Source organism: Talpa occidentalis, unplaced genomic scaffold, assembly GCF_014898055.3.
Source record: "Talpa occidentalis isolate TD23 unplaced genomic scaffold, MPIMG_talOcc4v2.1, whole genome shotgun sequence".
In the NCBI taxonomy this organism is placed as follows: Eukaryota; Metazoa; Chordata; class Mammalia; order Eulipotyphla; family Talpidae; genus Talpa; species Talpa occidentalis.
In genome coordinates, this window is record NW_026555331.1 from 148,523,234 (window position 1) to 148,546,090 (window position 22,857).

At 49.3% G+C, this 22,857-nt stretch overlaps 1 protein-coding gene across 1 annotated transcript; it reads left to right on the top strand.

Annotated features, from left to right (window-relative positions):
* Positions 1 to 20,084: 20,084 nt before the first annotated feature.
* LOC119251228 (taste receptor type 2 member 134-like) lies at positions 20,085 to 20,984 on the top strand. The gene has a single exon (XM_037518631.1). The coding sequence runs from the start codon at positions 20,085 to 20,087 to the stop codon at positions 20,982 to 20,984; it is 900 nt and encodes a 299-aa protein (XP_037374528.1).
* The last annotated feature ends 1,873 nt before the right edge of the window (positions 20,985 to 22,857 follow it).

Sequence of the window (22,857 nt, forward strand, 5' to 3'; positions counted from 1 at the left end):
CTCGTGCTGGCCCAGGGTCTTAGCCCTTGTGCACGGCTCCAGCCTCCCTCTCCTCCCAAGCACAGGCAGCCTTTTGGAAAACGCACAGAGAGGCGCTGCCCTGCAGGGGCTCGCCTTCCAATGTCAAGGATGTGAAGGACTTTGGGAAGGAGGTGAGGCCCCGTGGGCTCCCTGGGTCAGAGCTTCGTGATTTCAGCGGGGAGGAATGGCCCAGGGTGCAGAGCCAGGGAAGGGGGAGCAGAGCGAGCTTTGGACCGCTGCTGCCAGGAAGAAAGCCAGACTGCGGTGAGTCATGGACATGCATTCCAGCCACCAGACCCTCGGCCCTCCGGGGGGCCTTGGGGTTGCTCTGAGCCTGAGAGGTGAGGGACGGAGTGGGGGGGGGGGTGTCAACATGGAGCCTGGCTCTGGTTTCTAGATGCCTTTCTGTCCTGGCTGGGAAGGGTTGCAGGAGCAGAGGGGAGCCCACTTTCTGCCTCCATCCATGATCCTGGTCTGCGGAGTCTTCTATGTGCTGTGGGCATTGGTGCCAACCAATCAGGTTGCTTTTATCAAGTTGCTGACTGTCTCTGGGCCTCATTTTCCTTAGGCCAGGATGGTGCTTCATTTCCAGGAGTCAGGAGACTCAGCCTGACTCTTGTAGACTTCCTGAGTGGCTGTTTCCTTTGCTATAAAGTAGGATTAATCATGCCCACCTGGAGAGCATGATGATCAAGAGGAGAAAGTGCTTTTCTACCTGTCAAGCCCTGGACAGACCTTCAGCTGTGTGTGTGTTGGGGGGAGGTCAAGAGGACTTTGACTTACTGGTTCTTCCATCAACCCCCCCACTTACTCCTCCAGTGGGACAATCTCTGTAACTAAGACATCAGATTTTTTTCTGTCAAAGGCAACTTTATTGTGGGACAGTTTGCATAAAATAAATGGCACTGCCCCATAAAATAAATGGATGCAGTCCAGTGGATGCTGACAAATGCCTGGGCCCTACCGCTTCTCAAGATACTAGCGTTTTTGTGACCCAGCTATCCCCTCCTGCCTCTGTGAGGCTCAGCCACTCTGGCCCCAGGAATCCTGTCCCCATCAGCAAGGTTTGCCCGGTGCAGAATTCATGTGGTCTCTGTAGTCTGGTTTTCTGGTCAGCCTGATCCCCGCAGTTGCATCCTGACCCGCATGCCCTGAATGGATGCCGAAGACATCACTTAGCAGTAGCCAGTCCAAACCCCAAAATCCTCCTCAGCTCTGTTCCCCTGGGACCTGCAGGTCTCTCAGCTCGTGGGGCTTCCCAGCGGGACCCCCATCTTCTTGTCAGTGGATGGAAGCCAAGTTTGCATTCTGCAGGCAGGCAGTGTGCCACCTGCCCTGTTTATGTCGCCTCTCTACCCCTCCCCTTCCTGACCTGGATAAGGTGAAGTTCCTCCCAGCCCAGATCCAGACCTGATATGTCCATCAGGCTCTGGTGAACCTGCAGTTTAACCAGGAGGGCAGCCCTGGCAACCTCCACGAGCCCATTGCATAAGTGGGCTTATCCGATTCTTATCAGGCCCCGACCTGCACGGATGGACCAAATCAGCTTGGTTGGGGCTGCGTAGGGCCGGTTGGCCCTTGCAGGAGCACATCTGGAAGACCGCGTGGGCACAGGGAGGGAGGGCAGAAGGCCTCTGTTGTAGCCCTTCGGGTGGATTCTGCATGTCTTTGATCCTTGGCCTGTTCGGTCTTTCCTTTTCTTCTCCCCTGTTCTCTGATCCTGGCTCCCCGTCCAGCAGGGGGGCGGGATATCGTGGCTACATTTATTACAGCGCCTACGCAGGCTGCCCAGCCGGGCCCTCACACACATGATTTCATTTACTTCTCACACCAACCCTTTGGGTAAGGTATTATTAGTCCCATTTTATGGACGGAAAAACCTGAGGCACAGGAATTTCAGTAACTTGTTCAAAGTCCCTCCAGTGAAGAATCTGGATTGGAAACTGCCAGAAGCAAAGCAGGAAGGGAACGGCTTACTTTTGTTTTTCTCTCACCTCCATCCTTCTGCAAAGCAATTTGTGTCCTGTCTTAGGTCGCCACGGATTTGGTTTGCCCGTTTGGGGACTTTATAAAATGGACTCGTTCGTCTGCTGTATGTCCGTTGGTGTTGGAATTCTTTGACTCAGGTTCGGGAACTTTCTTCCTGGAGACATCGCACTGTGCTGGTTCACTTCAGTGTGGTCTTCCCTTGGATAAAGAACACCTTAGTTTGAAAACCTCCTTCCAAATTTGAATTGATCCCTGGCTGACACCCCGCCCTTGACTGGGGTATCTGGATATCTTTAAAGAGGCTAATTCTTCCCATAGTGGCTTCCATTTTGAAATGAGACTTTTTAACAAAACTCACAAGCTCCCCAGGGATCTGAGGCACCCAGCAGGGGAAGGAAGAGCACGGGGGACTGTGGTGATGGAACTATGGGGCCTACAGCTGAGGGAGAAATCAAATACTGTCCAAAAATGAATAATGAAGTACCAAAAAAAAAAAAAATACAAGAAGAAAAAAGAATAACCAATGATCCCAGCACAATTGATTTAAAATTCACTTTTCTTCCACTGATTTGCAATGGAAGTCCCGTCATAAACCAAGTTTCCATACATGTCATAAAGCAAGTCAATTTCTGGGCTATGTAATTTGTTCCTTTGGTTAATTAGTTTGTCATTATGCCGATATCACCTTTTCTTAATTACGTCAGCTTTATATGAAGATTTGTTATTTCAAACCTCAGTTTGAGAACTAAAACATCAATTTTTGAAAATAATGATAATAAATTAAAAAACAAAATCAGCAGGAAACTATAAATCAGAGACACTGTGGGGAGCGGGGAGAAGAATCACAGCAGGGGCAGGAAGAGCACAAGGGACGACGCGATGGTGCACGGGTGACTTGGTGGCGGGAATTACACGGGGACGGCGCCTGAGAGGAGAAAGCACGCATTGTGCAAAAAGGAAGAATGATGTAAAATATATGTAAGAGGGGCCCGTGAGTAGTGCAGCCCCCTCCCCCTCCCGCCTCCTGTCAGCCTGAAGTTCTCCGAAAGGAAGCAGAGGAATGGACTAGCCAGTTCCTGTGTCACCTCATGGCCTTTTGCTCTCGGGCAAATCACTTCACCTTTTATAGCCTCATCTTGCTGATCTATGGGTGAATGGTAACAAGGCTGGTCCCTCACACGGATGGTGCAGGATATGAGGCGAGGACAAAGGTGACAGAACAGGCAGGTAGACGGTCCTGTTCCCGCCCTACGGTCTCAGGACCAGCCTTTCCTGTCCTAAACTGGGGCTGGGAGAATGGAGGGAGAAGTCTGCTCTAGGAGGGAGGAGACTGAGCAGTGGCAGCTGCTGAATGAAAAGGGGTGTTGCCTGGTGGTGCAAGGGGTTAAGTCTCAGCATTGTGAAGCTATCCAGAGCCACTGCGGCACAAGTTCAATGCCCGGCCAGCGAGCTACCCACATGGCGCAGCAGACCTCTCCTGTCTCACCCACTGCTCCCCTCAGCAGTGTATTTCAGTCAGTCTGCTTGTTCTGCTCCCCACTCTGTCTCTGGTGAATCCTTTCACTCACCCTCCCTCTACCTCTGGCCTACACCCCAGTTCTTGTATGCATAGATAAATAAATCTCAAAAAAGAAAAAGAAAAGAAAAGGGATGGTGGGTGGAAGCTAGCATCTCGGGAAAAAGCCAGAGAGGAGTAAAGACAGAGCTGTGAGAAATCACCTCATCCATTTAGATCTCGGAGTGTAGGAGAATCAAGACTTTCAGGACACACTCCAGGTCTCCCTGCACTCTTTTTTTGTTTTTGTTTTATTTTGCTTTTTAAAATGCCACCTGTCTTTGTGATATTAAAATCCTCCAAGCACTCTGTCTGTTTTGGGGTCAAGAAGGTAGTGCAGGCACTGCGAGCCTGTGCAACCTTCACGTGGGCCCCACGGCAGAGAGATCAAGGGGCAAATGGATCGTAGTGGTAGCCACAAGGAAGGAGAGAGGATTGCTGTGGTGCTGGTGGGAGAGAAAAATGGGATGAAATGGGACTTGCTTGGGGTCACTGAAGTGTGTATTTAGGTACAAACTTCCCCTTACCCCTATTTAGATACAAGCTTCACCTCACCCCTATTCTAACTGATCTCACCCCGAAATAAAAATAAAACCAATTCACAGTCACCCTATTATTTCATTAAATTGCTTGTGGGTTGACATGAAAAAGTGGAGGGGTCTGTCCCACGAAAGGGCCGGGACTCAAAATTCCTTGCCCTATCACGTGTGTCTACCGTAACCTGCTGGCTTGGCTGCCTGAGAAGATAGTTTTGGGTACCTGAGAAATTAATTAATGCTTTAATGCTTGGGCAGGTAGAGGGAGGGAGGGAGGCAGGGAAAGGAAGACAACAAATATGTCTCAGTCAACTGGGGCACGTCAGACATTTAATAAGAACAAGTCAAGACAAGTGTCTGAACAGAATCCCCTGGGACAAGAGCCATAGTTTGGTCCTTGTCAAAACGTTTACTGCTTTGCTTGCAGGAAGGCAAGAGAAAGTGGCAAACCAGCCGCATTTTCTTTCTTTTTTTTTTTTTAAAGATTTATTTATTTATACAGGCACTGGGTACAGTCAGAAGCGTGGGAGGGCGAGAGAATTCACCAGAGCCAGAGCGGGGAGCAGAACAGGCAGAAGGACCGAAGTACACTGCTGAGGGGAGCAGCGGGCGGCAGGAGAGGTCTGTGTGTCATGAGGGACCCTCCTCCGGTGGCTGGGGAGCAGCCGGGGACCGAACCAGTGCTGCAGAAGCTGCAGGCAGCTTCGCAACCCTGCGTTCAACCGCTGCGCCACCGGGGAGGCCCCATCAGCTGCATTTTCAAATCCATTTTAGTGTAGCTGGTGTGAGAGAGGAGAGGACTGAAGCACCAGCTTTGTCTGCTGGATCAGGCTGATGTTTTTCATTTGAGAAACATACAATCTGGTTGCTAGTCTTCCATAGGAGCCCGGGCACATGGCAGGAGGGGAGACAGACACCACCCCCTTCCAGATTGAAGTTTCTGGTTCTGTGCTTCGGCGGTAATAATACCTTGTTGTGTTATAAAAGACATATTTGAGGTATGGGGCATACATTTGCTTCCTTTTAAATTGTGCTTTGAGGAAGTTATTTGCACATGGATTCTCGTAGGCAATCTTCAATGTCTTCAAGTTCTAGTGAGAAGCTGCTGTTATAAGTAATACAGGCTGAAGCCCACGATTAGAACATACAGGTTCCAGCCACCTCTGTTAAGAAATGAATAAGGCAAACTTTCCAAAAGATCCCCGAGCTTGGGAGAGACCTGGGTGGGTCCCAGAAAAATGCACGCACCACCTGGTGAAGAAAGAAGGTAACTGCACCTGCACCTTAGATTCGGGGAGGCTTTCACCGGAAGAGTTTCTAAAATCTTAGGGTATGGTGGGAATATTTATCAACAGGACGTGAACGTGACAGAGGTGTCTATGCAGTCTCATAATTATGAACACGGGTGGACTCTGGGCTGGAGAGGAGGCTGTGAGAGGAGGAGAGAGAGGAAGGGAGGGAGGGAGGAGATGCCAGCACCTACCCCCTGATGCCCCTTTTCAAGGGGCCACTCTAGGTGGTGTGCAGAGAGTAGAAGGGGGTGAGTTAGGGGGCTTAGTCTTGGCCCAAGGAAGTGGGGCGGCCCGGAGAAGATATTGGTGGGCTGTGCAGGGGCCCATGAAGGGACACCCTTCAGTTAGTCCCAAGGTTGTTCCAGGCCCTGGAGCGCAGCTGGTAACTGTAGAACGGAGCAGTGGGGTGCAGGGTGGAAATAACGCGCCCTTGGCCTGGCGGACTGGGCTGGGGTGAGGAGGGCCGCAGGGGAGGGAAGCTGCCAAGGCAGGTGGGATTGGCTGTGGGGGCCAAAGTGAACTTGATTCTCTGTGTCTCCTGCAGGCAGTGGGGGGCTTCAACCCGGGAGCCAGGTGGGCAGCCAGGGGTGGCGCTCTGGTGGCCAGTGGAGGGAGGCTGCAGGTGGACGGCCAAGTGACCGCCAGGGGAGAGCAGAGCAGGGCTCCCAAGATGGTGAGTGGGTAGGACACAGTGACATGTCACTGGTGGTTTCACAAGGATGTGGGCTGGTCAGACCGTGGCTGGTCACAACCCTCAGCCATACTGTAGAGTGACCAGTGACCAAGAGAACTCCATCTTCCTGGAAGGCTAGGCATGCTGCCCCCCGAAAGCACTGTCAGGATCAGGGATCAGTGGGGCTGACGGGGTAGGCCGGTGTCAGACAAAGACCTGGGGCAGGAGTGTTTGCGAGAGGACCAGAGAGTATGTCCAGAGGGGGCTGGCACCTTCCAGGAGGTTCTCAGGGGATATTTGTGAAGCTCATTAGAGAGACATGGCCTGGGAGGTCACCTCCTCCTCTGTCTCCCCTCTGAGCCTCTTGGAGAAACCGAGTCATCACGCGGTGCTTTGGGGTCCAGATTACTGGTTTTCTGGGCAGGACAGAGTGCCCCAGAGAGGTCTCCGTGACCGGGTCAGGTTTTGGTTTGCTCTGGGGCTCGTCAGCTGGTTGGAGAATGAAAGGCGCAAAACTTCAACTACACGCTGAGATTTCTCTCCTTGTCTGGTTAGTGTGTTCTATTCCTGCCGGCCCTGCCAGGCCCCTGGTTTCCCTCTACCCTCCGTGACGTGCGTTCTGCTGTATGTCTCCCTGCTGTATGTCTCCCTGCTGCGGTCTCACTGGGCTGCAAATAAATAAAGGTCAGGATCTGCCGCCTTTGCTCTCCAGTGCTCCCCCTCAGCCCTGTCTTCAGCAGCCCTCCCTGGGGGTCTGTAGCGGTCCTCCCTACAGCGGTCCTGGCCTTCTGCTGAAAGGTGGCACTTGTCCAGAAGAGTCACTGAAGCTGGCTCAGTCACTGAAGCTGCTTGTCTTATTTCCCGGGGAGGATTTGTTTTTGTTCTTTCTCCTTTTATCACCTGTCCAGCTTGGAATACATTCCCCGCTGGCATTTTGCAATTCTCAGATCTGAATAGAAAACCGATAGGTTACAGAAACAGCGACCTTGACCTGGTCATTATCATAAGCGTCGTTACCTGTCCGTGGCCTGCGGAAATACAGCAGTGAAGAAGCAGCACGGCGGCAGGCGTCTCTACCTCCACCCCAACTCACTTTCTGCTGCACTCTGTGTAGGCACCGGGCTCTGACTAACGTGAAGAGCTGGTCAGTGATGGCTGGGTTCTGGCGACTCTGGGGTTTACGTTGTGTGAGAAAGAGAGGAGGCGCAAGGAATGTCCCCTCCGCAGGTGTGGAAGGCGGGAGCTCACATCCAGGTTTGGAGAGTGAAGCCGAGTGTTCCCGGGACACCAGTCCTTATCAGCAAGGAAGTTTCCAGGTGTCTGGCTCAGAGCCACCTGTCTCAGGTGTGTGTCCAGCAGGAGGGCAAAGGCCTGTGTGGCCGCTTAAAGGCTTGACTCTCTAAGGTAGAGGGTGCCTTCTGGGAAGCAGGGCAGCTCCTCCTGGGGCTCCGGCCCGAGGCCACAGCAGTGACATCAGGACAGGGCAGGCGGGCAGTGGATGGACAGCAACAGCGGGGAACCCAACAGCTGTATGGGGGCGTGGAGTCTCGTGGGGGGCTGGCCAGGGCCATTGTGGTGTGTCACTTGTCCCCCAGGCTGTCATGACCTGGTGAAAGTAGCTGCTGCTTACAAATGGGCCTTTTCTGTTCAGAGCCTCTTCCTCCAGAGCGGGTGCTCGAGTCCTGAGTGGGCTACGCTGGGTCCCGCTGGAGCTGCTGTGCCACAAAGTGAGCACCCACTGCCCTGTTGTGCTTGACATTGACCATAACCCCAGGGTGCTTGGAAAGGGGGGCAGTGTTTGCTGATCATACCCCCGAGATGGTGGTGCTTTAATCACATGGATGGTGAGGTCCAGGGCCCTCTTCAGAGCACTTGGACCTACTCTGTATGTCATGGCGGAGGGCCTGGCACTCTAACCGCCCCCCCAATACACAAGCCCCTTCCTGTTATGTGTCCAGGTTTCCTATGCATAAAAGTCTTGATCTGCAGCACGAGGGAGAAGCCCAGTCGGGCTCAGTCCAACCTTGCTGGCCGCTCAGCACTGGCCTCACATCCGCCGTGGGCAGCCGGATACTGGCTGCAGGAACATAACTGTGATGCAACGCCCCACCACCAGTGCACGCCCAGCGGGGGGCTGCCCTGCACTTGGCTGAGCCTAAGTTCAAGTTCTTTCTCTTCCTGTCTCCAAGACAGGAGGAAGGGCATCTGGGGCTCAGCGAGCCTGGGAACACCCTGCCTGCTGCAGTCTCCCCCGCAGGAGCTGCTGCCAGGGTCAGGGAGGGGGCCTCGCTGTGCAGAGGCTGTTCCTCCAAGCCCCCACCTGCACTTGCCCCAGCACTTCAGGCCAGGAGCACAGGCATGACAACTGCGAGGGTGCGGAGAACCCATCTTTACAGCAATTTTTTTTTTTAAAGATTTATTTATTTTTTATACAAGAATTGGGGTACAGGCCAGATGTGCAGGAGGGTACAGGCCAGATGTGCAGAACATGTAGACTGACAGAAATACACTGCTGAGGGGAGCAGCGGGCGAGACAGGAGAGGTCTGCTGAGCCATGTGTATTGCTCCGTGGCCAGCGGGGATAGAACCAGCACTGAGAGGCTGCGGACAGCTGCACAGCGCTGCGCTCAACCACCTGCGCCACCAGGGAGGCCCTATAGTAATGCTTTTCAAAATTTTTATTTTAGGAACTTTTAAATTCTGGGATGCAAACCTGCCTCTATTTTCTCTGCATATATCCACGCTTTGCAAATAAAGCTGAAGTCCACTTGGAGGCTCACTCCTCTTCATTCCCTTGTTGGGATTCACCTTGCAGACTTTTAGAAGTTTCCTCCATCCGTTTTCTCTTCTCTGTATCTCATCCTAAGTAGTTTGGTGTGTTTATATTTTTTTATCTAATTTGTATCAGTTGCATATGTACTGTGCACTTTCTCTGAAGCAGTCATCTTTACTCAGCTGCCTCAGAGATTTCTTCGCAGCAGTTTACATGGGTTTTTGGAGAATCTTCCAGAGTATTAATTAAAGATGCTCTGTCTGGATCAATGCCTCCTTTGTAGAAAAAATATTGGGGACTATCCTCCATATTGCCCTGTAATGAAATTCAAAATCAACACAACTGACTTAAAATTAGATTAAAAATCAATATGATGTTTTGACAGTAACACAGGGATAGGATAGGAAGAAAAGCAATAATAAGCAGAGATGTGTTTTGAGACATCCATGGCCAGAGCTCAGAGCCGCAGATGACAAAATAAAACAGATGCTTACAGTCTCTCCGGGGTGCTGGAGAAGGCGGCTGCCCTTCCCGTGGACAGAGCTGGGTGTGTTTTGCTGCTGATGTGGGGTTCCCGGGCTGCATTACCATCCACTGCACACTTTTTCTGGGATGATGAACAACTAGTGGTAAAGATGAAAACTAGGCACAGTCCAGTGTCTCCATGTGTCTGGTGGTTTCCGTCATGCTACAAAATGTCATCGTGTATTAGAGTCGTGCAAAAATGGCTTTGCTGAGGGCTGCAGAGATAAGTTCTCAGCTTAGATGTTTTTCACCCAAAGGCCTTGCTGGGTGGGAATATTCTTTGCTGTGTGGGATGCCTTGTGGCCCGAACGGATGAATGCCAGTAGAAACCACAAAGATGCTGACAATCAAAGCCACCCACGTGCGTGTGTTAAATACCTCCTAGAGGCGGTAGTGTACGATCCACCGTAACGACATCGGCGCTTTTCTTTCTTTCTCTCTCGTTTTTCTATTATAAGCACAACAGCGAGAAGCATCATCCGGGAAAGCTAAATCCCTAAGGGGTTTCAGCTCTGGTGCTGGGGGGGCCTGCCTGGAGGGTGACTCCCCAGAGGAGGGCCGTTTCAGTTCCACTCGGAATCTTCTCCACAAGGCTCCCAGACCTGGGTCAGAGCTGATCCTGTTCATGGGGAAAACACAGAGCCACGGCCCCAGCGCCATGTCTGGATGCAGCCTTCTCTGGGGGTGGCGGGGAGGGGGCACCCTCACCTGCATCCTCAGGGGGTGACACTCTCAGGATTTCAAAGAGCCCGGCCACTCTTCCAAGAAGGTCCTTCTCGGCCGTCAGACCCGCCTTGAGATGCTAACTCACGTGTCCTCCTGTCAGGTGTGCGTGTGGAGGGTTATCGCGCCCTGACCCGATATCTGGTTCCAAATAGGAGCAAGAGAATCCAAAGCTGTTAGAATAAGTTTGGTTTTCTGATGAAGGAGGTGTCTCAATAGTGCATGCTGGGCATTATGAGCAGCTTGAGGCATTTTTTGAACAGGTGGTAAAATTGGACCTCACCCCAGAGAGAGCGGCGGCGTGAAGGAAAGCTGTCAAAACTCCCCATCAGTGGCCAGGACAGGAGGCAGAAGCTTGGATTCTGGGGCTGGCAGGAGCCTGGAGGACATTTAGCCCTAAGTCTTTGATGCCCTTTGCCCAAGGGAGGACCCTTCGGGGGCTTCAGATGAAGCAGGTACTGCTGAATGTTCTAAGAGAAAGAAGCAGGTTCCTAAAGAATCAGTTAGAAGATTTGAGATTTGTCCATTTGTTAGAAACAGAAAAGCCTCTTGCTTTTTTTTTTAAATGAGAAAAGCGTCTTGGAGCAGGAATGCTGTGGGTGTAAGTTTCCCTTCAGAAAAGAAAAACAACAGATAGATAACTTCAGGAGTTTACATTTTCTTCCTTTTGCTTGGTCTGCATGATCTTCTCTGGGTTGTGCTCATTTGTTTTACTTACTGTACTGAGGTATCGGGCCCAGCCACGGGCCCAAACACTTTATGTCTATCGCCTTCTCAAAGACACACAGATCTGCCAAGTATCATTAAATCGTGCACATTGAATTGAAAAAGAGGAGCTTTGATCACAGGTGACACGTTGAGAAGTGACAGGCCTTTAACTCAACCGAAGTTCCGAGTCTGCATCGCGTACCCCCTGACAAGCCAGCCCTGAGTTCACGGAAACTTGTCAAAAGCTATGACGAGCGTTTTATTTTTGTAATTTTCTTTGGAATGTCATGATATTTTCTTAGGTTCCTGCTAATGTTTGTCTGCCTGGGCGTATTTACTCATTGCCACCTGGTGGTAAATAAGAAATATTATGGGGAAGCGGGGAAACACTTGTTGGTTGGGGTTCAGAAATTTGAGATTTGGTCACTGAGAAGTGGCAAGTGGAGAAAGCTGGTCTCTTCCGGCCCTGCCAGCTTCTGGAAATCACTGGCATTCTGATCTGCTATTCGGGGCAAAGGCAGTTTTGCAACAGCTTCGCTTTATTTTCCTAAGAAAAAGGCAGAGGCATAGACACTGTATCTAATAATAAAGAGCAAAAATCTGGAGCGCATATGGCATTTTAAAGTAAGATTAAATGAGAAAATGATGTATGCAAACGTGCTTAGCATAATGCCAGGCACAAATTAAGTTTTCAATAAACGTTTGTTCATTTTGAGATTGTATTTCATTCCTAGAACTCCATTTTTCTATTTTTCTGTTCTACTTTTATTATCATGTGGTCTGATGGTGGGGGTGGGGGAACTAAAGAATCCACTGAACTCGATACCTGGGCACCAGTGCCCACTCCCTACCGGGTCTGCTCACCTGCCCAGTGTCCCCACAGCCATTCTGCAACCCTTCCCTGGGCTAAGCCAGTTGGAAACTCCACCTCCGTGGCTGCATCTGCAAGGGCAGAAAAATCATGGCGCTCTCAAGGGGGGTGTCAGGAGGGCCTGGAACACTGAGGATGCTTTTCTAAACCATCTCTTCTCCATGGCTTGTCAGCAATACGGGCAATGTATGTGCTCCCATGTCATGTGGACACAGTGGATGGGGCATTGAAACACGGTGGATGCCAGGAATAGAGTCAGCACCCTCCCTGCCCCTGGCGTCACTGACAGGGGACAGGAGTCCGCACACCTTGGCCTCATCCTGTGTTTCCTACCTGCTGCCACCATCATGATGATGGTGATCATGGTGATGGGGGTGATGATGATGATAATGATGATGGTGGGTGGGGATGAAGGATCCCCACAGGGATGACATAGGGGGGAGTGGAAAGAACAAAATCTGGAGAAAAATTGCCATTTGAAAAATGGAAATCTTAGATAGTGATTTTTTTTTTTAGCAAGATGATTAAGTCATTTTAGAAACATGAGTCATTTATTGACTTCTGCCCTCTCTCCCCCTGAATGCTTATGAAAAACACATACTTGGAAGATTTTTATAAAGTTATGAGTAATATTAGATCATTATGATTCCTGTTTAGGGAGGACAGCAGTCCAAGGCTTCGTCGCAGGAGGAAGATGAATCTGAGCTGCCGGGAGGCGCCTCCCAATTTGCCCACCAAGAAAAGAAATTTGAGTCTTTTTGCTTGAAGCCCTTTCTTTCTACCTTTTCCCATTTTCTTTCTTTTTAAAAAAAGATTTATTTTAATTTATTTTTGCATACAAGAACGGGGGTGTAGGCCAGAGGTAAGGGGTGGGGAGTGAGAGGGTTCACCAGAGACAGAGCCAGGAGCAGAACAGGCAGAGCAACAGGCAGAGCAACGGAAACACACTGCTGAGGGAGCAGCGGGGAGACAGGAGAGGTCTGCTGTGCCACGTGGGTCAGCTCCCTGGGCAGGGGATCGAACTCAGGCCACAGTGGTGATAGCGCTGAGACAGTAACCCCTGCGCCACCAGCGAGGCCTTTCCCCATTTTTCTTAAGCTTTCCTCAAGGTTATACAAACATCTGGCTGCAAGTGGCAGCTATTTCTACCCTTTTGTTCCAGAAAACAGTGGTTCTTGCTCCTGTGCTCCTTCATGCCTCTTCTAAGACGCCCATCTGCATCTCCTCTAGCCCGTGTGTGAGTGTGCATGCATGTATGTGAGTGTGTCAGTGCACATGTTTGTGTATGCATGTATGCACACAAGCATGCACATTTGTATGTGTTTATGTAGAGCGTGCATGTGTGCATGTGGGTATGCATGTTTAAGCGTGTGAGTGTGTATGTGTCTGTCTGTCTCTAAACTATGTGATTGTGTTGCTACTTTTGAATTTTCAGTCTCCGGCGTACTTTCCACTACAGAATATAAAAACTCAGTTTTTTCACATCCCATCCCCATAGCAGATCCTTTCTAGCCTACTGTTAAGTATAGTTTTATTATAATGCTGGCTAAACTAACATTCAGTGCTTAAAATATTATGGCTGTGGTATAGTAAGAAATGTAAATCTGGTGTCTGCCTTTGATTCCTGACATAGAACTCCTAAAACTCTTGTAATGTTGTGAGTTACAGGAGCACAAGGGGTGCCTTTTGTTTTAATATGTGGTCTTTGATCCTAGAGCTTCTAAGACTCTAGGAATCTCAGGAATGTCTTTTGTATGCTAATGAGATACCTGGTGGCCAGGCCCCAAGCTTCAGGATGGGGGCTTTTCACCCGAAGGCCAAGGGATGTTTGTAAGGTGGGAGGCTTCAGCCCCATCTCCAACCTTGGGGCTTGAGCTTATACTAAGTGCTCAGTGACTTAATCAGTCATACCCACGTAATGGAGACTCCTAGATGAAAACCCTAGATGAGGGGCTTCAGAGAGCTTCCAGGTTGATGAACACAGCACAAGCTGTGAGGGTGGGGAGCCTCAACTCCAGGAGATAGACTCTCAGGCTTGAAATCCTTCTGAGTCTTGTCCTGTGTTTTCTTGATCTGATTGTTTTCCAGAACCCTTTATAATAAACTAGCAAATGTAAGTAAAATGTTTTCCTGATGGTCTGTGAGCTATTACAGCAAATTACTGAGCCTGCTGAGGGAGTTTGGGAAACCCCCAGCTTATAGTCAGTTGGTCGAAAGTACAGGTGGCAACCTGGAACTCCTGTCTGAAGTGGGGAGCAGTCTCGTGGGATGGAGCCCTTATGCTGGGTCTGTACTAACTCAGGGAGAGTTAGCATCAGAACTGAATTGTAGGATGCTCAGTTGGCATCCAGAGGGTTGGAGAATTGGTTGGTGTGAGAAACACTCCCACACATTTGGTGTCAGTGTCGTGAGTAGAAAAACAAGTTTTCTTTAATGACAATGTCAATGCTATTCCTGATGGAACCACGTATTAAACAATTACTTTTCTTTTCCTATATACATTTTTGTTTTCTCTTGAGTTAATCATTGCCTTGTTTTGTTTGCATTTGGTCTCAAACTCCTCATCAATGGTCTAAATCTGTCTCAACAATTTTAGATGCACCGGGTATTCTAAGGTATTCTATTTGCCTGAGAAAATCTCTCCTATCACTCATGTCCTGTTCCAGCTGGACATCTTTGTCCAGACAAGCACCACCCTACATCCAGGGATCCACCTTTACAATAGTCCTGGTGATCCCCTTCTGCTCCTGGGTCCTGCATTGTCTGAACCCCATATCTTCCTTTATCCTGGTCTGCTCTAGCTTTGAAGGAGTAGTTCCCAGAAAAAGAGTAAATGGATAGAAAACTTTTTTTTGAGAGTTGGTTTGTTTGAAAAGTCTTTATTTTTTGGGTCTCCCCGGTGGTGCAGCGGTTGAGCGCTGGGTTGCGAAGCTGCCCGTGGCCTCTGCTGCGCCGGTTCGATCCCTAGCTGCTCCCTGGCCACCAGAGGAGGGTCCCACATGGCGCACAGACCTCTCCTGCCACCCGCTGCTCCCCTCAGCAGTGTACTTCGTCAGTCTGCCTGTTCTGCTCTCCTCTCTGGCTCTGGTGAATTCTCTCACCCTCCCGCGCTTCTGACTGTGCCCAGTGCATGTACAAACAAACAAACAAATAAATAAATAAATAAAAATACATGCCTCTTTAAAAAAAAAAAAAAGTCTTTATTTTTTTCCCTTGTATATGAGTATCCAAATAGATACTTCTAGGATAGAGATAATTGTTCATTGCCTTCCAAGTTCCAAAATTACCTTTGAAATGTCTAAAACAATTCTGAGTCCTAGTATTTTGAATTTGGTATCCTACCCAGCCGTCTTCATTTCTCTAGAAGTTTTGGGAAACCCCCCCCCAACATTTAGTTAGTTGGTCAAAAGTCTAGAAGAATCTAGAAGGATCTTCTCTTTATGCTCTGTACCCTGAAATGTTGTAAGGATGGCAATATGGTCTTGCAATATGAAAACTCAACCCTTTAGTTTTGGAAATTTTTCTTCAATTATTTGGCTAGGAGTTTTCTGTTCTCTATTCTTTCTTTCTTTTAAGAATCCCCCTTATTTGGATGTTGCATGTCCTGCTATTTTTTTCCCTCTACTGAGTTTTTCTTTGTTTTGTTTTTTTTCTTGAATTTTATCTTCTGACTCTTCTACTGAGTTTTAAATTTCAGATATTATGCTTTTAACTCCCAAGAGCCCCCTTTATAATTTTTAGAGTGTTCCTTTTAAAGACACCATCTAGTTATTTCATGTGGTTTTGCTCTAGTCTCTTAACTCAGAATATTGATGGAGTGGGGATTTCTTCTCATTGCACTTTTTTCTTCTAAGTTGTTTTACTTTCGTTTTGGTTTGGTCTTTCATCTTTCCTCAGATGTCCCAAATTCCTTGTTTTCTGCTCATGTGAGTCAGGGAATGATTAGAAACTTTGAACTTGTGAGTGGGACTTGTTGACCATGGACTTCTTTGGAGAGTGGTTAACTGGGCCAATTAATGGAGGAACCTCTGATACCTGCGCCTTTAGAACCTCTTCAGATTTTTGTAGAGACCATGCGCATCTGCTGCCTGGAAGGGGAAGACCTGACGCCAGATATCTGGGAGCCATGTGAGGGAAACACATTTATGCACCCAATTTCCCCGCTCTCAGTCTCCTCTTGCCTCTGATGTGTTTGATACACACTCAGATCCTGCTCCATCCTCTCCAGAGAATATATCTCCGGCCTTTGCCCAGTTACAACGCCAAAGAGGAGAAGTGATCCAGGAATCTAAATCTTAAGCAGACTTTAACCAAACTTTCCTGATTTTTCTCCAGGGATACCTGGTATACCTGATAATTTCAAACAATCCCTTTGCAGTCAACTTAGAAGAGTTTTGGGGAGGGAGTGAAGGAGACGCACTGACTCCATCTGTCTCCCTCTTGGTAGCTTCTGGTCTAGGACAACAGTTTCAAGGCTGTTTTATGCAGTGGAGTCCTGTCTTTAACTGAAACCTTATGCAGGAACTCAGGCTATGAAGTAGATCTAAACGGAGCAGCTCTGATTGAAGAGGGGATGAGGGCTGCTTTCTCAGCTCTCCTGCTCTTTTATCACTGTGAGAACCTCCGGGAAATCATAGCTTGTACATCACTGATTTCGAAGTTGTTGAACACGTTTCATCCCTCTGGTAGACGGTAGACATTTGAGTGATGTTTTTTCATAATGGAAGGAACATTTTTTTTTTTTTCACTTAAGAGATTTTTATTGCTTACAATTTTTCAAATGGTATCAGGCATTACCAAGGTAGGCCTTACCAAGGTAAAAATACTTGGATTGGAATGAAATTGGACTCTGAACCTCCTTAGAGACTGAACTTATAGTTGCAAAATAACTTAAAAATTAAATATTTGAAAGTGTGTAAATTTACCTGCACATTAACTGATACTTAACTGTACCTACACATTTTGATAATTTGAGGATGATGGAAATTCCCAAATTACTTTCAGAAAGCTGAAATTTGGTTTATACTGCATTGCTATTAGATATACTGTTTTATCCAAAATTATTTACTTGAATATATGTGAGAGGAGGTCTGTGGGGCTTATTCTATATGGGAATTATTACTAAAGTTCCGCATGACTTAGCTTACTATTTATGTGCCGTGTGACCATTGAAACCTTGTTATTTTATCCCTCCTCCACCTCTCTCTGGCACAAACCATCAGTTACCTGAGGATGGAAGAATATGGCAGGTTTCACACATAGCAGATGGCTCTAAGGTCCAGTGGGAAATGCATGTCAAACTTTACAACCCCTGGCAAATGAAATGTATGTTCCATGTCTCTAAAGTGACCCCATGTGGTTTTTTTTATGTCATCAAGAAAGAAAAAAAAAAAGAATAAGCAGAAATCAAAATGTAGAGAACCAAAGTGAAGGATGTGAGTGTGTTTTCAGAATCACCCACTTGGAATCTGATCTGTTGGCACTTGTTTGGCACTAGAGTCATTTCACAGAGGACTCCGGCATCATGCTAAAAAAATATTGCCAGTTGTGCTACAGAAAAGCATCCGTCAGCTTGATTTGCAGGCATGAGACACCTTTAGAAAAGAAAACCATGACCCAAACTCCTCTGAGAAACACCTCATATTTTGATTGGAAGGACTCTTGAGCACAACTGAGGCATTGTTCTGCTGTGAACTCACTTTGGAAGGGTACGGGAACCTTCTATGACCAGTCCATGAGGCACGCAGTGGCGGATGGAGAATGAGCAGCTGCCTGAGGAAGGGCCCTCTCCCAAACTTCTTTCAGAAAAGTGTTGCTTTTTTATTTTGCTTTTGGGTGAAGCTGGTCAAAAGGCATGAAGACATTAAACAACTTGTTTCTAATTATAAAAATAATTACGTCCTGGGGATGTCATGTGCGGCATGGCAATTACACGTAATAACACCGTATTCCATATTTGAAAGTGGCGGTGAGACTAGGTCTTGCAAGTTCTCACCAGGAGAAAATGAATATAAACAACTCTCATAGGGATATCTGTGCCAATGTGGAATCACCATGCTGCCCACCTGAAACGAATCAATGCTGTAGGTTGATTGTATCACAGCTGAAGTGGTGGGGACAAAGAGGAGACTGTTGGCATGGTTGGAAGGATGCATTTTGCAGAGCTGTCATCTCTACAAGGTTGAGGACGGGTCATGAGAAGGTGGGTCCTGGCCAAGTGCACGCTTTGATGACTGTGCAAGTCACAGAGGCTGCCTGTGAGCACACACGGGATCGTCCCTGGTTCCATGCGACCGCAACAGGGCGTGTGCACCATGGCCTCAACTTGCTTCCTGATGACAGCATGAGGCTGGCCTTTTGCCAAAGGATTCTGAGAAGAGAGAGCCAGGATGTTGTGAAACCTGCAGGAGCCACTCACTCATGCATGCGGTTGTGCTAAGAAGCCAGAGGAAACACATGAAGCTCAAAAAGTCTCTGAGGCTGGGCTGTGAAACCGTTGGTCAGGCTGGGTGATCTGCTGTGGACAGTGTCTTGAGAGTTCAGCAAAGAGGAAGCAGCTCTGCAAGCACGTGCTGTGTCCGAGAGGGGGGCCTCCCCTTCCTGAGGTCTCCTCTGTGGCTGTCTATCCTTATTCTTGTTTCTTTTCCATTATTCACACATGGACCTCCCATATGTTGACTCTTGAGAGACACCATGTAGAGGGGTCCTTGGGGAGACCACAGAGAGGGGCGTCTTGAGGGAGACCACGTAGGGAGTCTTTGGGGGAGATCATGTAGAGGGGGGCCTTGGGGGAGCCCATGAAGAGGGGGAGGCAAGTCCATTTCCTGCGAGTGGTCATGGACGAGGTCCATGTGACTTCAAGACCTTAGACATCTGAAGAGGCCAATCCCTCCCCTGCTTTCCAGCCACTCTTCTCCCTGCTCCCCTCCTCTCTCCCTCATTCCCCCTTTTCTTGTCTGATTTGTGTCTTCACAGACATTCCTGCCTTTTGCTGCCACCTTAAGTGGATCTTTCCTCTTGGTTGCCCAAGCCTGGGCTGGCTGACCAGAGCCCATCTCAGTCTGTGTGGTTTCTGGGGGAGGCAACATGCAGCACCTGGAAATCGCTTTATAAATGGCAAGGTGACCTCACAGTTTGGCTGTTAACTGCTTTAGCGGGGTGGCTCATCCTACATACAGGGGCCCCTCCCGCGGGCTTTGTTCCCAGCTTTGTTCTGAGCCCTCTGCCAGCCCACCAGCGCTGGCTCCTGCTGGGGAGCCCATTCTGGGTGAGAGCTCCTGTTTCCTCTTCTCCCTCTTTTCTGTTCTTTCATCTTGACCTATGAGCCCTTCTGAGGGGAAAAGGCTGTCCTAAAGCTATATCCATACAGGCTTTGTGGACTCCACCCCCACCCCAGGCCAAAGCCAAAGGCACTGGGAACTCCACATCCCATCCCCACCCAAGGGAAGGTGTCTGGGACCTGAGGGTGGGGTTCAGCAGCCAGGTTGGTATAAAGGCAGACACGTGGGCTTTGGGGGGGGGTCCCCCATTTTGGCTCTCCGCCAGCTCGCAGCGTCTGGCCAGCTCTGAGAGTGCCTTTGGGTTTCCAGGTCGGCGGATCGGGTAGGACGCATTAAAGACTTTATTTCCCTATTTTCTCCCTGAGGTGTACATTTTCCTTATTTCCTTTTCCCTTGTAAATAAACCTTTTATGAACCTTTTGTGTGTGTCTGTAGTGGAGTATTCATAAGTCCCTTGTAAGCGCGCGGGTGAGGACCCACAGCCAGGAACCCGTTCAATATCGGGGCTGCCCTACAACAATTCCGTGTCTGAGCACACAGACACTAACATGTTCACGCTTAACAGGTTTATTGTGAACATGTCAGGGAAATTCACATTTGAACTAAACTCCCCTAACTCCAATAGGGAAACTGCCAGTGACATTTTAAGCATCAGCAGGGGTCAGGGGCGGGGGTGAGGACTGGGAGGTTCGCCTTTTCTCAGTGCTTCCGAGAGCTGAGCAGTGGGTGACGTCTTACTCCCCACTCCAGAGGGGGGCCTTAACAGAATGTGCACAGGCCAATGCACAAAATATGAGCCCAGGACATGAAGGTCAGGGGAGGTGTGTAAGGCATGGAAAGGGGGCATTTTGAAAGGAAAATTTAGCCGAGAAATAGTAGTTAAGATACAAAGTGTAGAATATGCATATTTCAATCGCCCCTGAAACCTTATTCTCTTAACGCCCCCACATCTGGCTCTGAGAAAAAGCAGGCAAATCCAGGGTATGCAAACACAGTTAGTGTCATTGAGCCCACAGTGATTTGCATGTAGCCTGGGAGGTGACTAGTGTCCTCTTTTCCAATCCCAAGAGACTGGGGTGTTCGTTCTTGTCCGAATCCAGGGGAGCAGGAGCCAGGTCTGAGCTCCTCCCTGGAGGCGATGCCCTCCTCGTCCATGCTGACCTTCATGGTGGTCTTTTTCCTGGAGTCCTTGGCCGCCATGTTGCAGAATGGATTCATGGCGGCTGTGCTGGGCCTGGAGTGGCTGCGGTGCCGGACACTGCCCACGGCCGACCTGATCATAGCCTGCCTGGCCGTGTCCCGCTTCTGCCTGCACGGGATGGCCATCTTGAATGACCTGCTGGCCTTCTTTGATTCCAAAATGAACTATTTCAATGTTCCCTGGGACTTTATCAACACCCTCACCTTCTGGCTGACGGCCTGGCTGGCCATCTTCTACTGCGTGAAGATCTCCTCCTTCTCTCACCCCATCTTCTTCTGGCTCAAGTGGAGGATTTCACGGTCAGTGCCCAGGCTGCTGCTGGGCTCCCTGATGGTATCTAGTCTGACCATCAGCAACTCGGCCATTGGGAACAGAAACCTCGCGTCCTTGATGGCGTCCCACGGCGACCATGGGAACACCACCCTGGCCGATAGGATATGGACTTTCCATCTCTGCTTCTTCCTTCCCAGTTTTATGCTTCTGACATCAATTCCCTTCTCCCTGTTCCTGGTGTCCATCCTCCTCCTCATCTTCTCTCTGCACCGGCACCTGGGCCAGATGAAGAGCCACGGGTCCTGCCAGCGTGATCCCAGCACCCAGGCCCACATTGCAGTCCTGAAGTCTCTCTCCTTCTTTCTCATCTTTCACACCTCGTACTTCCTGTCCCTGATTGTTGTGACAACGGGAATCACCACCTTCCAGAATCCCTGGCACTGGGCCTGGGAGGTGGTGACATATGCGGGCCTCTTTCTGCACTCCGGCACCCTGGTGCTCAGCACACCCAAGCTGAGGAAGGCCCTGAAGACCAGGCCGTGGAAGGCCCTGCTCAGGGGGTGACTGGTCTGCACTGATCTGTATCCGTGACCAGCGTCAGCGGCCCCGCCCACGAGTGGGGGGACTGCCTGGGTTTGGGGATGATCCTCTCCTTACATTCCTTCTTCCTTTCATGCTCTCCCCATGCCCCGGCAACTCTTTTCCATCCTCCTCATTCCTTCCATCTCCTCTGATGTTCTGGGCCCTTAATCTGGATCCCCAAAGCACCTTAGACTAGGGTGGGGGGGCCTCTCTTACCCTGTATTCAAGGAACCCCAATAAAGTTCTCCAAGCATTGCCGAGGCCTGTACTCCCTTTCCAGAATCCCGAAACGGTTGTCAGTGTCTTCTGCGGTCAACCTGAAGTTTTATTTTTTATTTATTTTTAAAGATTTATTTATTTATTCAAACAAGCACTGGGTACAGTCAGAAGCGCGGGAGGGTGAGAGAATTCACCAGAGCCAGAGCGGGGAACAGAACAGGCAGAGTGACGAAATACACTGCTGAGGGGAGCAGCAGGCGGCAGGAGAGGTCTGCGCGCCATGTGGGACCCTTGCCCCGTGGCTGGCCGGGGATCGAACCGGCGCTGCTGAGGCTGCGCGCAGCTTCGCAGCCCAGCGCTCAACCGCTGCACCACCAGGGGAAGCCCCTGAAGTTTTATTTTTTAATGTGTCCCACACCATCCCGCCACGCCACTTCCCTTTCTCAGCCCACTAAAGTGACTTTCTACACCCCGCACCCTCTTCTCTCTTGTCTGTGGTCCGTTGGTCCATCCGACAGGTCCTTATTTCCTCTCCCTGACACCTTTTTCAATCCCTTCTTTCGTGTTCGACTCCAGGCCCGTTCCACCCCTGGAGCTTTTTCAGTTCACCCCCATGGAATGTTGAGGGTGTGCATGAGTTTTGCGCCAGTGTTGGTCCATCGGTGATTTTATGTGTTCTCTGTCAGTTGAATTAAAGAGTTGTCTGCTGTGGAAATGCTTCTGGCCCACAGACGATAGAGAAGGAAAACAAAGGCAATTCACACAGTCTTTAACTTGGATGATTCAACTCTTCCTGTCTGATCACTCTGGAGCTGGACTGTGGAGGCCGATGTCTAAGACGGTGGTTTTCAGACTGGGGTGTTTGCATCCCGGGGTGTGTGCAAAATGACCCACTGGATGGAAGAAGAAAAGTGAGGCGCCTGCCGCTTGCGTTTGTTTTTGTCTCGTCCTTTCAGTTTCTATTTGTTGGGGTCATTTTATGATGCACATAAGGTGTTAAATAGTACATGCATGTTTATAATTAAAATAAATAAATATGCATATAATAGAATGCATGTTTGTAATTAAAAAAAAAAAAGGATGGAGGGACTCCCTGGTGGTGGAAGGGGTTAGGGCTCAGCACTATGAAGCTGTCCTCAGCTACTGCAGCCTGAGTTGGATCCCCGGCCAGGGAGCTACCCACATGGCGCAGCAGACCTCTCCTCTCTCCCCGCTGCTCCCCTCAGCAGTGTATTTCAGTACGTCTGCCTGTTCTGTTCCCCACTCTGTCTCTGGTGAATCCTCTCATGGCCCCCCAACCCTGCACCTCTGGCCTACACCCCAGCTCTTGTATGCATAAATAAATAAATCTTTAAAAAAATGGATGGAGTTCACTATGAATGAAGCATAAAGACCAACAGATTAGCAGGGATTAGGAAAAGCACCAGGCGTGGTGAGAGAGCTAGTCAAAATAGGAGCAGAAAAATAACAATAACAGAGGTTACAAAGAATTTTCAAGTTAATAACTATTGTACAATGTGTTGTCTTACAGTCCTGGAAGCTGAGCCCCTCACCCCACACCCCCCAGCACATTGTTATAATGTGAGCTGGAGGCTGACCTATGGCAGGAGGAGCAAGAGAGGCGCAGAGATGAGCT

Coding starts and splice junctions, on each gene's coding strand:
- LOC119251228 (XM_037518631.1), top strand. CDS start 20,085: ATGCCCTCCTCGTCCATGCTGACCTTCATGGTGGTCTTTTTCCTGGAG.